The 14,396-nt window shown below is 44.9% G+C and overlaps 1 protein-coding gene across 5 annotated transcripts in view; it reads right to left on the reverse strand.

The window, feature by feature from the left end:
* LOC108935568 (E3 ubiquitin-protein ligase HECW1-like) overlaps positions 1–14,396 on the reverse strand; it is a 79,704-nt gene that overhangs the window by 24,337 nt on the left and 40,971 nt on the right. For 4 of the 5 annotated variants that reach the window (XM_018754308.2, XM_018754306.2, XM_018754304.2 and 1 more), the window contains 3 exons: positions 8,382–8,524; positions 6,516–6,616; positions 3,923–5,401 (listed from right to left, as the gene is read on the reverse strand). In XM_018754308.2, coding sequence (XP_018609824.2) covers positions 3,923–5,401; positions 6,516–6,616; positions 8,382–8,524 — 1,723 coding nt within the window. Of the gene's footprint in view, positions 1–3,922; positions 5,402–6,447; positions 6,617–8,381; positions 8,525–14,396 lie in introns of those variants that run through there. The other variant, XM_018754309.2, reaches the window with a different exon arrangement.

The following is a 14,396-nucleotide window of genomic DNA, read 5'->3' on the forward strand; positions in this document are numbered from 1 at the left end:
ACGGGACCTAGCAGACGTAAGCGGCTGTAGTGCATCTTCCTGCAACGTGTGTATCCTATGTAAAGAAAGCGATTGTGCTGCCGGGTGTATAATGGTACAGTACACATCTATACATAATTCTCGATAGCGATATTAAACATCTATGTTGGTCAAAACACGTGAACATCATGGTGCTGAGGGGGTACACTTCTGGGTCTGGTCTTGAGTCCACGTCATTAACAATTGCTCGATATAAGATATAGGCACCTGTGGCACTTGTATAGTGTATATGATGTTGGCACAACGTCCAAATTGCCTAACATCCTATTGGACAGAACGTATCCCAGATGTTAAGCGACTCATGACTGCATTAGTAGTTGTTTACCTTGAGTGCATGTCTTTTAATAGACTTTAAAGCTATATGATTATATTATTGGTGAGGTACTAAAATGTCAACATGAATCACATTACCCAAAATGCACTGACTACGTACAATTTATGCGTCACTTTGAGAACAAACAAAATCCGATTGCTTTTCAGTTTAGATTCAGTTTAATCTATTACATCGATGAAGGCGAAGCCATTTGTCCTTGTTGAGCAGCACCTCAAACATTCAAAATCATCCATATAAAGTTCATTAACACTACAGTACCTTGGATCCCTGCGAGCTACCACTGGATCTTCCCCAGCCACAAACTGAACTGCTGAACAGGCTGGTCAAAGTCAATGTCAACTTTACTGTCACTCCCACAATATGTTTAGGACATACCTAGGAGTGAAATAGCATTTCTCCTGGACCACGGTGTGAACACAGAGGACAACATATACTATTACTACTACAAAATGTTACAATAATACAAGCTACAAAACCAAAAACACTCCGGGATGAAGTGAAGTAATATGTTCAGTTCAATAAATAGAAATGTAAACAGATTTTACAGAGGATAGTGCAAAAAGTATGTTTTTTTGTTCAATAACTGTTCGTGGAAATGAGCGGTAGCGTAACCTAATGTAGGTCGATATAGAATGTATTTATGAAATACAGCAGCTATACTCTGACACTATATGGTCATATATAACCTTAGTGCAAAAACTTCCTTTGTGTTTCCTTCCCCAATCTTTTAATCCTCTGGCAAATTCATGAATAAATAAACAATTAAAAGGACAAGGTGTGAACAAAGTAACAAAGGAGTGAAAAAGCATAACAAACTATTGTGCATTCAGGATTAGGGGTGAGAACCAGATCTGACACTTTCAGGTTTTTTGTTATAATGACGATTTCAGGGCCAGCTCTTGGTATATGTCTCTTTATTGTAGTGCACTAAACTCACTGATGTCTTTGAGCTGGTGAACCTCAGTAACTGATGCTTCCAGATTGGCAGACCTGGCTTTTTATATAGTTTTTTCCCCACTATGTTTTCCACAAAACGAAGTGAGATGCTGCCATCCGACAGAAGTTGATAGTGAGACACTACAAAGTGTGGAGCTGCTTTTCTAAAATTAAATGTTAAGGCTTAAAAATGCAACAAAGTCAGGTCCTTTAAGTCAGATAACGTTAAATTCAGTGAACTATCAAAGATCGTGGCATAAACATTGAGCCGGAAAGATTCGTTTTTGACTGCAAACAACTTTTACCAATAGGAGCATCACACAAAAACTCAGTGACAGCCTCTTGTACAGATGATGCTGGTGGAAGAGCATTCTTGGGCAAAAGGAATCATTTTAGCTAAAATTATGAACATTTTGAAAAATGCTGATCTTCCTGATATTTACCTCATAACCCCAGTGTCAGCTGGTTTTTGACCAAAGTCTCTAATTGATCAGCCCTAATTAAGAATTGATCATTGAACTGCTAATTTAAATTTCACCTTACTGCTACAGTTCAGCTTATCATAAGCACACACATTTTCTGAACCGCTTGTCCTACACAGGGTCGCGGGGAACCAGAGCCTACCCGGCAACACAGGGCGTAAGGCCGGAGGGGGAGGGGACACACCCAGGACGGGACGCCGGCCCGTCGCAAGGCACCCCAAGCGGGACTAGAACCCCCGACCTACTGGAAAGCAGGACCCGGTCCAACCCACTGCGCCACCACGCCCCCTGAGCTTATTATAGTTACAGTTAAATGATATTATTATTATAGTTTTATAATATAATTTATTCACTTTTACTATTACTGAACAATTCAGTATTATACTCAGAATGTAATCTAAGTTCAAAAGTACCATCATTTACAAATGACAATGTGTTGTATTAGCACAAAAACACTCTTGCTCCAGTTTTCTATTATTTCTATAAGTTTTCTATAATTTGAAGGATGAACAGATATTTTGATGAAAATAGACACACAGACATAATATTTAGACATAAATACACTAACAAAAGTTTTGTTTAAAATGACAAATGAATTATAGAGCTCAGTTTGCAGCAACTCATTTAACCAGCAGCTTAGTTGAGGGTAACAAAACACAAACTCAGCTGGACCCAAACCCAGCCGATTCACCTGTGAGTTTCTAGTTTTATGACTATTTGTTATATATAATGTTTCTTTTCTTAGTCACACATTGTGTCAAGGTAGGGGATGCCACTCCGCTCTCACAACCATCTCCACTGCTGTCAATATGCAAATGAGGGGAGAAAGAAATACCCCAGAGACGAGATACCACCCTTTCAAGCCTCACGGTTTACGGATGTGATTTTAACTTAGGTTAATTTAGTAATGCAACTTGACATTGTTTATATTCTGCAGACCTGATCTAAGTGAATGTTGGGCTCCAGGATATTTGACCATGTTGAGTCCGCATCATGTCCCATTTATCTGTTTATAGCTGCCTGCAGTGTTGACTGATTGGGTCCAACCACTGAAGCGTTTAAAACAATCCCCCATTACGTTGGGTCTACGGTGTGTTTGACTGAAGAAATAAAGAGCAATAACATAACATAACTCAATCTCGAGTGAAACTGATACGACAGCTTTCGCCCTTGCATGCAGCAAACCATTCGGTATTGGCACCAGCGCCGAAAAAACTGAGCCGTAACAAGCTGGTTGGTAGGAGCAGGTACAGTAAAACCCCAGCTGGTTCTCCTCCACAGTACCAAAGCCATCCTAAATCAGCAGGCTGGATGTGTACACCAACAGCGGCTGGCGGCTGGCAGACTATGGGATGCAGAGAAAGGAGATGGTGGTGAGGCGGCGCGGTTCCTCGCTCTGCCGATATAGCAGATGGCCCTTTCAAAGAGAAAATATTAATTACACTGCTTTGTGCTTTTTTTTTTGTTCAGTTCTGTCAAAATGGGTCAAGGAGTTCAAGGATTTAATCAGTGCCAGGGAAAGATTGCAAGCTTCGAACCTATGGAATGCCAACCCGCGAGAACACAAACTAATTGGTTTTTATCTGGACCAGCAGAACACAGGGTCTGGGTACCAGCAATGATAACGTACGTTACTGCTCACTCTGATAAGTGTCTTTAGACATAATTCAATGACTGAAACGATAACTATATTCAGGTTAAAAAAAATGGTTATGCACGGAAAACGAGAAATGAGAAAACATTTAGTGCACAGAAAGTCAGGGAAGCTGACTGTCAAATTATAACCCATGTGCTGCAGGTAATACACACACACACACACACACACACACACACACACACACACACACACACACACACACTTTCTGAACCGCTTGTCCCATACGGGGTCGTGGGGAACCGGAGCCTAACCCGGCAACTCAGGGTGGAGGGCCGGAGGGGGAGGGGACACACCCAGGACGGGACGCCAGTCCGTCGCAAGGCACCCCAAGTGGGACTCGAACCCCAGACCCACCGGAGAGCAGGACCCGGTCCAACCCACTGCGTCACCGCGCCCCCGACGCTTCAGGTAATAAAGCAGGCAAAAAAAAAAAAAACAACCCAATGCTGCACGCACTGTAACACTATCGCTCACCTTCAGTCCTCTCACTGGGTCCAGCCATGGGGGAACCCCTGCTTCCCTCGGTGCTTCCAGGACTTCCCTCCCCCAAAGCTTGCTCTTCCTGCCAGGGTGCACTGCCGGGGTCCCTGACTTCAAGGCCCTGCATGGAGTCCGCCACCGATTCAAAGGCGCTGCTCTCCTCCTCCTCCTCCTGCGAGGAGAAAACGTTGCTCTCCGACAGACGGGCACTGTCCACGGAGGAGAAGCGTGTGTGGCTGCAGAAACGGTTGCGCCCCTCATGGCCTGAGGTGCTGTAGCAGGAGGTGCTGTAGCAAGAGGTGCTGTAGCAGGAGGTGCTGTAGCAGGAAGTGTCACACAGGTCACACTCGCTGTCCCTCGGCTGCCTTTGGCCACCTGTCTCGCTCTCGCTGTCCAGACAGGGAGGCTCACTTTCCAGGAGCTGGTTAAGGTCAGACAGGCGTTCGATGGACAGGCTGCGAGGCAGTGTTCTCCGACAGCAGGGACCTGGACCATCCTGGCCTTCGGAGGCCCCCTCATCTTCCTCCTCCTGCTCACCATTCTCCTTGTCTTCACTGGGCCTGAGTGTCATTTCCTCTGAGTCGGGGTCTGGGTCAGTGTCCTGACTGTGCTGTGCGGAGGGCAGGCTGTGCAGGAGATGGTGAATGCGGATGTAGTGGGTCCGCGGCGTCTCGGGCTCTCCGCAAACCGAAGCGATGACTGTCTCCAGCTCGGACACAGGCAGGGAGCAAGGTCGGCTTCTGCGCTTGGGGAAATTCCTCAAACAGGGGGAGCTGCATTCCTCATCCCCGTCATCCTCCCTGAGGGTCAGGGTTCCTACTGTGTCCATCTCAGAGGTGGGGTCTGCAACTGTCTCTGTCTCCTCGTCCTCAGCGACACCGTCGTCAGGGTCAGCACGTTCACTGGGTCCCTGATCTTCTATCTCGGGTGAAGGATCGAAGGAGGCGACTACATTTGTCTCCACGTTGACTTCCTCTGGAAGCAATTGCTCAGGTAAATTCTCCAGTGGACAATCGAGAGACTGAGCGTCACCAGACTCCATGTCTACAGACTCCTCCCCTTCAGGTTCTACATTTTGACACTTCGCCTCTAGAGGCCCCACCTCTCCAGACTCTGCCCCAGCAAACTCCGCCCCTTCAGGCTCTGTCCCGACAGACTCCACCCCCCCAGGCTCTGTCCCGACAGACTCCACCCCCCCAGGCTCTGTCCCGACAGGCTCCACCCCTCCAGTCTCTGCCCAGAAAGATTCCGAACCTCCAGGCTCAGCTGGGCTCAGCTCAGTTGGCGAGGGGGCAGGGGGCACACTGTCTGCTTCAGTGTCCACCGTGACTCCATCCGCTGGCAGTTCTGGCATCTCCGGGCCCAAGCTCAGAGTGTCAGCGTCATCGGGGTACGGCTCGCAGGGATGGTTCGCCTCCGGGTTCTCCACCTGCTCACAATCTGGCTCCGTGCAGAGAGAGGCCTCCTCATCATCTATCGGAAGAAGAGAGACTTTTACTTTTTCACAGTCTTCTCAGCAACCGACTGGACGTGAACACAACAGCACACATTTAATGCATATCACTCTACACATCACTCTTCATCACACAGACGCAATAATTCACTGCAACTGCGTGATAAACGAATGATTGAAATATTTTGAGCTGTGTGACAAAACCATTAATGGATTGTCATTTATACATTTTATGCATAATTTTTAAGGAGAAGCACCAATAAAAAGAACTGAGTAAATGTGGGCAACACCTGTAGCGGGTGAACTGGATATTCAAAGAAACCTACAAGAGTCCTACATTTTTGACAACTGCTGCAGAAGAGCGGAGTTTCCTGATCAAAAGCTGTAGCTAAATGTCTTGTGAACAAAAAGGCGTTTCCTGCAAGCATACTCAAACTTTTGACTGGTCCGGTATATAATGTACTTTCAGTCCCAAAACAGTACAGTACGGTACCATCTGTGACTGGGCTGAAAGTCTAATTACACTAATGATATTTTTGGTTTTATTGGATTTGGATTAGCCATTTATTGTAGTAGGGGCATAAATGTTTGGGTCTCCATCTGAATCTGACCTTTAAACAATTATATAAAATAAGATTACGAGAGGAAAAATTGGATCAATTAATTGCAATATGGCCTTCTTGTTTTTCCAGTTGCCTGAATGCAAACTGCCTGCAAATCTGACTAGCAGCAAATCTTGTGATCTGGGCCTGGGAAAGGATTTTACTGCATAAAGCAGACATGAGACCAATGAGATGGTGCTCAATGTCGGAAAGGTTTCTTTTGACCCTGCTCACGGTGAATAATAAGAGAAGGATACAGCCTAAGGTAATGTCTGAGACTGAACTGCCAGTGGTCTCAGCGTGAGGAGCGACATATCTCCTGCTAATGGTGACGTCGCATCCTTCACAGGCTCAATAAACTCTTGCTCCAAAAAATGCGTGTCACATACTTCCTGATAAGGATTCACACGGCTCCCACGAACCCGAGCTTCAGAGCAGCTGGGCCGGGGGGGGTGAGAACTAACCGCTTCGGATGTCTTTTTCAATGGAAGAGGGTGAACAACAGAGGAGTGACAGGGACATGATGAAAGACCTGGATGAATGGAGGAGGTTATCTCAAAGCGGAACTGCAGCTGCCCGCTGACATGGTCCGTCGGGAGTCGCCGGCCCAGCGTATAGCTAACAACGCGATCCCTGCCGAGAGGGACGGAGACCGAGAGAGAGAGAGAGAGAGAGAGAGAGAGAGAGAGAGAGAGAGAGAGAGAGAGACAGAGAGAGAGATAATCAGCTTCAACATTCATGTAGAACTATTGAAAACGCTAAATCTTCATTCGTACAGTTTGAGAGCAGCATGTATTTGACAAGACAGTAATGGATGTTAACGCCGTGTAAACAATAACAGGAAAGTGTTACGAGATAACATGGTTGTGACTGGATGTGTGATCCGCGCAAATATGCAAAGTAGCGATAAGAAGAATTACACTGCGTTCCGCAACATAAATAAAATGTGATGAAACAGTCGGCTAGTAGCTGGTAATTAACAGTATGAAATTACCGTAAGAACGGAATAGGAACCTAGTGTACTTCATGAAGAAAGACTGTTACACCTGCATGCAACGATAAACAAGTTTGCAGAGCCGCAACGGAAGAGAACGTGCGCATTTATGTGAGCGTGGAGCTGCTACCTTTCACAATCAAACACACAGTTTCATTTGAATATACAGGCATGAAAAAGAGCCAGAAATTTCTTGTGCTTGCTGCTGTAATAAGAATAAGAAACAATGCTGGAAATTCTACAGGAACTCTGATTAATTACCATATTACACTGTTTTGACTGGTGTGGCTGGGTACTGTGCATCTGCAGGGAGCCACAGTTGACGGGGGCTCATATTAACACCCTCAGATATGCAGTGAAAGCAGCATTTCTTCACCTCCATAATGCAGAAAAAAACTGTCACGGCTCACGCCGAAATGGTGTTTGTAAACACGGGCCATTTGGTTAGAAAAACCCCCAAATACAGCTGATTTAACAGAGTTTACAAAAGAGGTTTTTAATTTTCTCTAAAGCAGTGCCCAATGCCGTGTTGTGGTGGTCTGGGAACTATGAGTTACAGTGCCATCGTTTTCTGCAATGTATTTTGTATTAGTTGCATATGTATTTTTTTAATTATTTACTGTCATGCGCCACTTAACGACCGACCGCATATACAACCGTGGTCCCATAAGATGATAATGGAATGAAAACTTATCGACTAGCGACGTCGTAGCACAACGTGTTACGTGTTCGTGGTGGTGCTGTTCTCAACAAACCTACTGTGCTGCCAGTCGTATATATGCAGTATTGCACATACAATTATGTACAGTACATAATACTTGATAATAATAATAAAAAACACCTATGTTACTGTTTTATGTTTTACTTTTTAATTGTTATTTTAGAGTGTACTTTGTACTTATAAAAAAAGTTTACTGTAAAACAGTATGCTGCGTTACACCAGCAGCAACGTCATAAACCTTGCGTTTACCGCGTCTCTTGCATCGAGACTATACCATCTAGGTTTGTATACTGTAAGTACACACTATGAAGTTCGCGCAATGAAATCGCCTAACGACACATTTCTCAGAACGTATCCCCGTTGTTAAGCGATGCATGTCTGTATACTGTAACGGTTAAAAATCTGAATGACACCTGGGCTAGACTTGCATGGGACAGCCTGCAGAGCAGAGTGAAAGCAAAGCAGCCCTCAGGCATCCCAACATGTCTGGGAACTGATGCAGAAGAGCTGTGGAGACATGCTGGCTCATTCCCTGATCAAACTTGTCAGCTGAATGTCTTGTGAACAGAACCGTATTTCCAGCAAATGAAGTTCCACGTTCAAAAAAAAAAAAAAAAAAAAAAAAAAAATGCTGTGATCACTGCAGCCATGCGTGTGCCTTCCAACCATGCAAACACACCTACCCAATTGCGTGCTTCTCCAGCAGCCTCTGTACCGGCATGGACAGCTTGCCAAGGAAGCGCTTGATGATGGGCCGACTCTTGGAGAACTTGTCCTTCACCTCAATCTCCAGCACATCCGTGGGCAGCGACACAAAGTTGAAGCGCTGCAATAAGAAGGCAGAGATCATTTCCCAGCAAGAGCAACTTAGGAAATTACTTCCTCTGCCAAGAAGCGGGGACTGGAAAGGACATGAAGCGGTTAAGGACTCCTTCCAGGATCCCGTTTTCCGGCTATGACGCTGCACTTCCCTCTAAAGACGCCGAAGGTCGCTGTCCGCGGTTCTGCAAGCATCTGGTTGGCAGGCTGCAGTGAAGAGCTGTCCAAGGTGCTTAAAGATCCCCTGCCTTCAGCGGCAGGTAAAAGAGACAAACTCCCTCGAGAGGAGCAGGACCGCAGCAGGACCAGCCTCAGAGAAAACGCGCCACTCGCTGACACAGTCTTTCCACAGAGGAGAAGTAACCAGGACTGTGGCAGTAAACCTTCCACTTTCAGAAGCTTTCCTACTTTCTGAAGCTTTTCTTCGAAATCTGAACCTTGCCATGCTCGTGACAGTTTGTCAAATATGAACTCCTCTACATTGACACAGTTGTAAAAAATATTTTTCACAAAGTCGCTTTCACAGTCAGCAGTAAGAAAAGGGGATTAAATTCAATTTACTGAGTGGATCAGAACAGCAGAGAATGCTTTCACCTTAATTTGTGCCATTGTGGGCTATACAGCTACCTCCGCCTGCGTCATACGAAGATGATATGTGTCGTGCACAAATGATGGGGAAACGCTACATGCGAGGTAGCTCCGAAAAGCCCTCCTCCATTTTCTGTCCCCATCCCTGCCTCCGTCTCCGTCTCCTCCACTCCCTGTTAAACGCCCGTGCGCGTGAGCAGAATGTGATCTCAGCCATTCGCAAGCCATTCCCCTTGTTGTGGCCCGAAGCTCTGCCGTCCTTGGCAGTCAGATTTAAAGGAGAATTACAGTGCGGTCCCCACTTTCATGCAAAAATACGTGTGCTTAGCTTAACAAATTACTGCCTGCATGGGAACTATTTGCAATGCTCTGCTGACGGTACAATTTCTGACAGTAACAATCGTTTGACTCAAAATCCAACAACGCAACAACATTTTGTTGATAAAGTAATACATAAACATATGGAATATGTAATACATAGTGGTTCTAAAAACTGATCACTAGGGATACTGCACAGCAATGTCACAAAATCTCAGCACGGGTTCAAAAGTGGCAGCATCAGCTCATCATACTGACAGTGCTGGTGTATCTCAGCCTTATGACTCGCTTAACTAAAATGTCCAACAAATCAAAAAGATGCATAACTGAAAAAGAAGCCCAAAATATAAGAACAATTTTAAATTAAACATAAGCAGAATGATGAAAATCACTAACGTCCTCAGTTAGCACAATGTCATTTGTGCGATAAAAGCAGTATCTGCTAATATAACCTTAATGGTGTGGTACACAATGCTGGTGCCAGTCCAGCAGCTGCTGGACTGTACTTTTGGATTTGGGGTTTGACCGTCACGCAGCCTGCATGGAGCGTGCATGCTCTCCTCACGTCCCATGACATGCATGAAGATGGAAAGGGTAAAGCACTTCTTTAGCCTCCCTTACCTTGGAAACCATGAGACTTTGACTCAAAGGTACAGTACATAGCCTACCCTTAAACCACCTCACTAGAACATTACTCCAAACACACGATGCATGACATAAACAGATCAAAGTTCACAGATTCCAGAATTGCTCTAATGGCATTCATATTACTCTTTCCTAAATTGAGACATGTTATGCATCATATGTAAATTGCAGTATTAACCACGATGCACTGGCCAGACTGCAGTGAGGGCAGCAGATTTAATCTCCCCGTTAGACTCGATTAGGGAGTCCGCTATTCCCACTGGAAATTATATGCTATCTGAAAGACACCAAGAGGCACTTGGTGATCTATTGTTTCTCTGATTCCCACTGGTTTCCGTTTCTCCCTCAGCACGGTTAGAGATTTCCGGATAACACCACATGCAGTGCCCAGAGCCATTCAAAACAGGGCCACATCAGTAGCTCACAGCTCCTTAGCCAATTTAACGTTCTTTTCTTACGTTCAATCCAGACAGTTTTCATTTACAGATCTGTTCTGTACTTAAATAATCCTACTTATCTTTTGTAAAAAAAAGAAAGAAAAAAAGACATACAAGAATGGAACTATAATATGTGTAGTATATAGTTGCAACAGTGCTGCCCAGCATCTGTTCTTATTGAATTATGCAGAAATATTTGACCATTTATGTTTCTTCATATGACACCCCTGTACACAAAGTATTCTGTTGGCCTACAGTAAACTGGACCTTTGTAGGGAACTAGAAGTTCTGGATGCAAATGCGACAGGATATCAGACTGTAATGAACTGACAGTCTAAGGCTCACATGCAGGATCAGAGCCATTATGACATTAATATTACCATCACAAGTAAGACAAGCCTAAGGTTCTATTTAAATGGTCTGACTTCAGTTTAGCCAAACAGACTAAAGAACACACACACACACACTCTCACACTGGTTGCAGTAAACTGTGAAACATCCAAACCGTGAAAATATGTTCAGACTGAGCAGAACAAACAGCCTACAGACAGAATCTTGATTAAAAAATATCTTAAAGAGTATCCAATATTTCAATATTTCTGCTACCTTCCTTAACCAGGAAAGAAGTAGTGGTTTCATTCAAAATGCAACACATTTCTCCAGAGAAACTATAAGCAGTTTGAAGACTTAGTCTCAAAATCTAGACCTATTGCTCATCATATTATAAACTGTTGATAGAGGACAATACACTTACTCACCTTTGCCAATCACTTGTCCAAGTCAGGGTCATGGTGGTCCAAGACCCTCTTCCCAAGGCACAGTGCACTAGGCTAGGTAGTGAACACTAGATCATCACAGGGTAACCACATTCGCATTCACTCACGAACACAGTCGGCAATTTAGATTCTCCAGTTCACCTGAAGCGTGTCTTTGGACTGTGGGAGGCAATCAGAGCACCCAGAGGAAACTCACACAGACACGGGGAGAACACACAAACTCCACACGGACTGAACCGGAGTCGAACCTACATCCAAACAGCCCAGGTGCTGTGAGGCAGCATTGCCAAGCACTGCGTTACGCATAGAGGACAACATTTACTTGGGTAGTTACTGCAGTGCAACTCCCTGCTACTGCACCAACGGACTATAACAGTCCGTTCTTTTCCAGTGGGGTGTCCAGTCTCTTCAATCATCTACTTCAGTCACAGAATAAGCTTCCATCTGTAAATCTGTGTGAGCAAATATCGCACTGAAATTTAATGAAAAACCATAAATCCAACTTCAGATGAAGGAACGTTAAAAGGAATGCAGCTGCTTAGTGCGAAGCTGTAGGAGTCGACCAGCGACCGGCGGAGAATCAGCCATGGGGTACATTTCTGAAGGATCGTGGGGTAATGAATTTCATCGAGTCACCAGCGGGAGGGTCCCGACTCACACTCACCTACGCATAAAAGGGCTACAGTCAAAGTGTTCATTTACCACACGCTGTCCCCCTTCTCATGCTTCTCCCCTCGCTAGGCAGCGGGAAGGTCGCCCCTCGCGGTGCACATTTTATCAGAATTGTTTTACAAGTTGTGCAGTGCTGCCACGTTCAAAGTGAAGCCGTGGAAGAGCGAGAGTAGGCGGCGAGTGAGAGAAAATGGATTCTGCGAGGGGAATTGCCAACAACCTTGGGGAAGCCGGTTTTAAATATTCAGAGCGTTGCATAAGTTGCGCTATGCTCGCTCGCTCGCTCGCACACACACACACACACACGCACACACAAAGGAAGATTCTGAGAGAACCACAGTTTTCCAAGTTTTCGCAGCACAGGCTAAACCACCTGTGCCATGGGACTGCAGTGATCCGGATGTGTTTAACAGCCGAAAGCCCTTGGAGTGCCGTGGCAGAATATGGAGGTCTGCAGTGTAGTTAGTCAAGTACAACACTGACATCCCTGTAGGATGAGTCTGGTTTAAGTGGGGCCACCACCCACGGCACACTGCTCCGCTCATGGTGTACAGGGTAGCAGGTCACCATTAAATAATGAGCTAAATTTGTGGGCCTTTTGGCAGGAGCTGAGTCATTTGTTCAAGCTGCTGTGCTCTCACCTTAAAATGTGCCACTGCCACCCATAATAGCATCACCAAGGCAGGTGGGAACAAACACCACACTTGCCCGAGCAACAAAGTGGCCGCAGGGCAGACATCCTGCCAGTGACACTTATGTGAAATGAGTGGATGAGGAGAAATCATCACCCGCATCTTCTGTCCTCCAGCACCCTGCATTGGCTGCTGCCCAGCTGTAAAAGAACTGAGAGCTGGAAAATGTGCACCCTGAGCGGTTGTTCCTGAGCCCAGACCCTCGGGGTGGACGGTCAGAGTAATACCAATGCCAGTCGACACTGAGAAGGCCACCATACACTGTGACACAGTGGCACCTGGGACATTGGGAAGGAAGAGACATCTTATAAATAGGTTGAAGCATGAGTGAGAATTACTCTCCTCTCCACTGACCCATGAGTTTCCACAATTTATTGCCTTTTCAGTCTTCATTTCATGTCACCACCACTGCCGCTGCAGCCTTCAGAGATAGACGGGACTGCACCTGCACCGACTGGTTTGTTTACCACAGTACAAAATATAGGTTTTGGATTTACAGAAGCAAAATCTTCAGGGAGGCAGCATAGTAATGTTCTTTTTTTTATATGACACTTGTCCATTGCAGTTAGCAACATCTGGAGTGTATCCTAAGAGATATTTACAATTATACACATATATACAATTATTTACGCATTTATACAGCTGGGTATTAATACAGAAATAGTGTTTGTAAGTGCATTGACCAAAAAGGGGGACTTGAACCGAGAATACTGAAACTGAAATGAAACAACATTAATTGCTACACTACCCACTACCTTCTTGCCATATAAATATCATTATATATTACTGCTGTTAGGTGCTTTCTTGCATAGGCCGCTTCACTAGTTAGACAGCGTAATACATAAGCATATAGGCATAGCAAAGCTTTAGAATCAAACTTTCATTCCATAGTATTCAATTATAAATTCAAATGTGAGAAGAAAATGAGAAATATTTTGATGGATAAATGAAATGAGAAACATTTGTATTTATAGAGCATGGGACATCTGATGAAGAAAAGGGCAGTTGTTTTTCTCTTGCTAGACAGTCTTTATTAAGGGTATAACCATCACACGCATCCAAAGTCTAGCGCCTTTGCTATGACGACTGCATGGAGGCCAAGAAGGATGCGTCAATTCTGCATATGAAGCAGCACTACGGTGTCGTCCAGAGAGCCCCATTTGATGTCTTGTACACTGAGATCGTTGGCATGTAGTCCGAGTGGCACTTACAGTAACACTGAATTGCCCCGTGGGAGAAACACTGGAGGCGGAGTGGGAGCTGAACTTTCCACTACTCTGCATTACTGAGCCATTAAGCCTGGGCTGGTTATTATTGCCAAGAAGACAAAACTACCCTCAGTTATTGCTCCAGTCCCTTTGCGTGACTGGTAGGTTTCATTAAAATACGGTTTACTTACTTCCTTTCAAGCAAAGTGACTTCCATTTGCTTGTCATACTTACAGATTCATATTTCAACAAAACATAACAGGACTTTTATAGTGGGAGTTACAACCTACAACTCTTCAGTCACCTGTCTAGATTTTTTGTCACTGCCTGTAAAGGACATACACTTCTGGTGAAGAAGAAGCAGAGAACCCACAATCTACTGCAAAGATTTGCACCCAGAGAAATGACCATGGTGGATATTGGTTTGTTGCTCCATTGTGAACTGCTGCTCCACATACTAACAAACACCACATCACAGGTAAAGCATCTACAAAGTAGATATACACACACACACACACACACACACACACACACACACACTCT

The sequence above is a fragment of the Scleropages formosus genome, chromosome 9, assembly GCF_900964775.1.
Source record: "Scleropages formosus chromosome 9, fSclFor1.1, whole genome shotgun sequence".
Taxonomy (NCBI): domain Eukaryota; kingdom Metazoa; phylum Chordata; class Actinopteri; order Osteoglossiformes; family Osteoglossidae; genus Scleropages; species Scleropages formosus.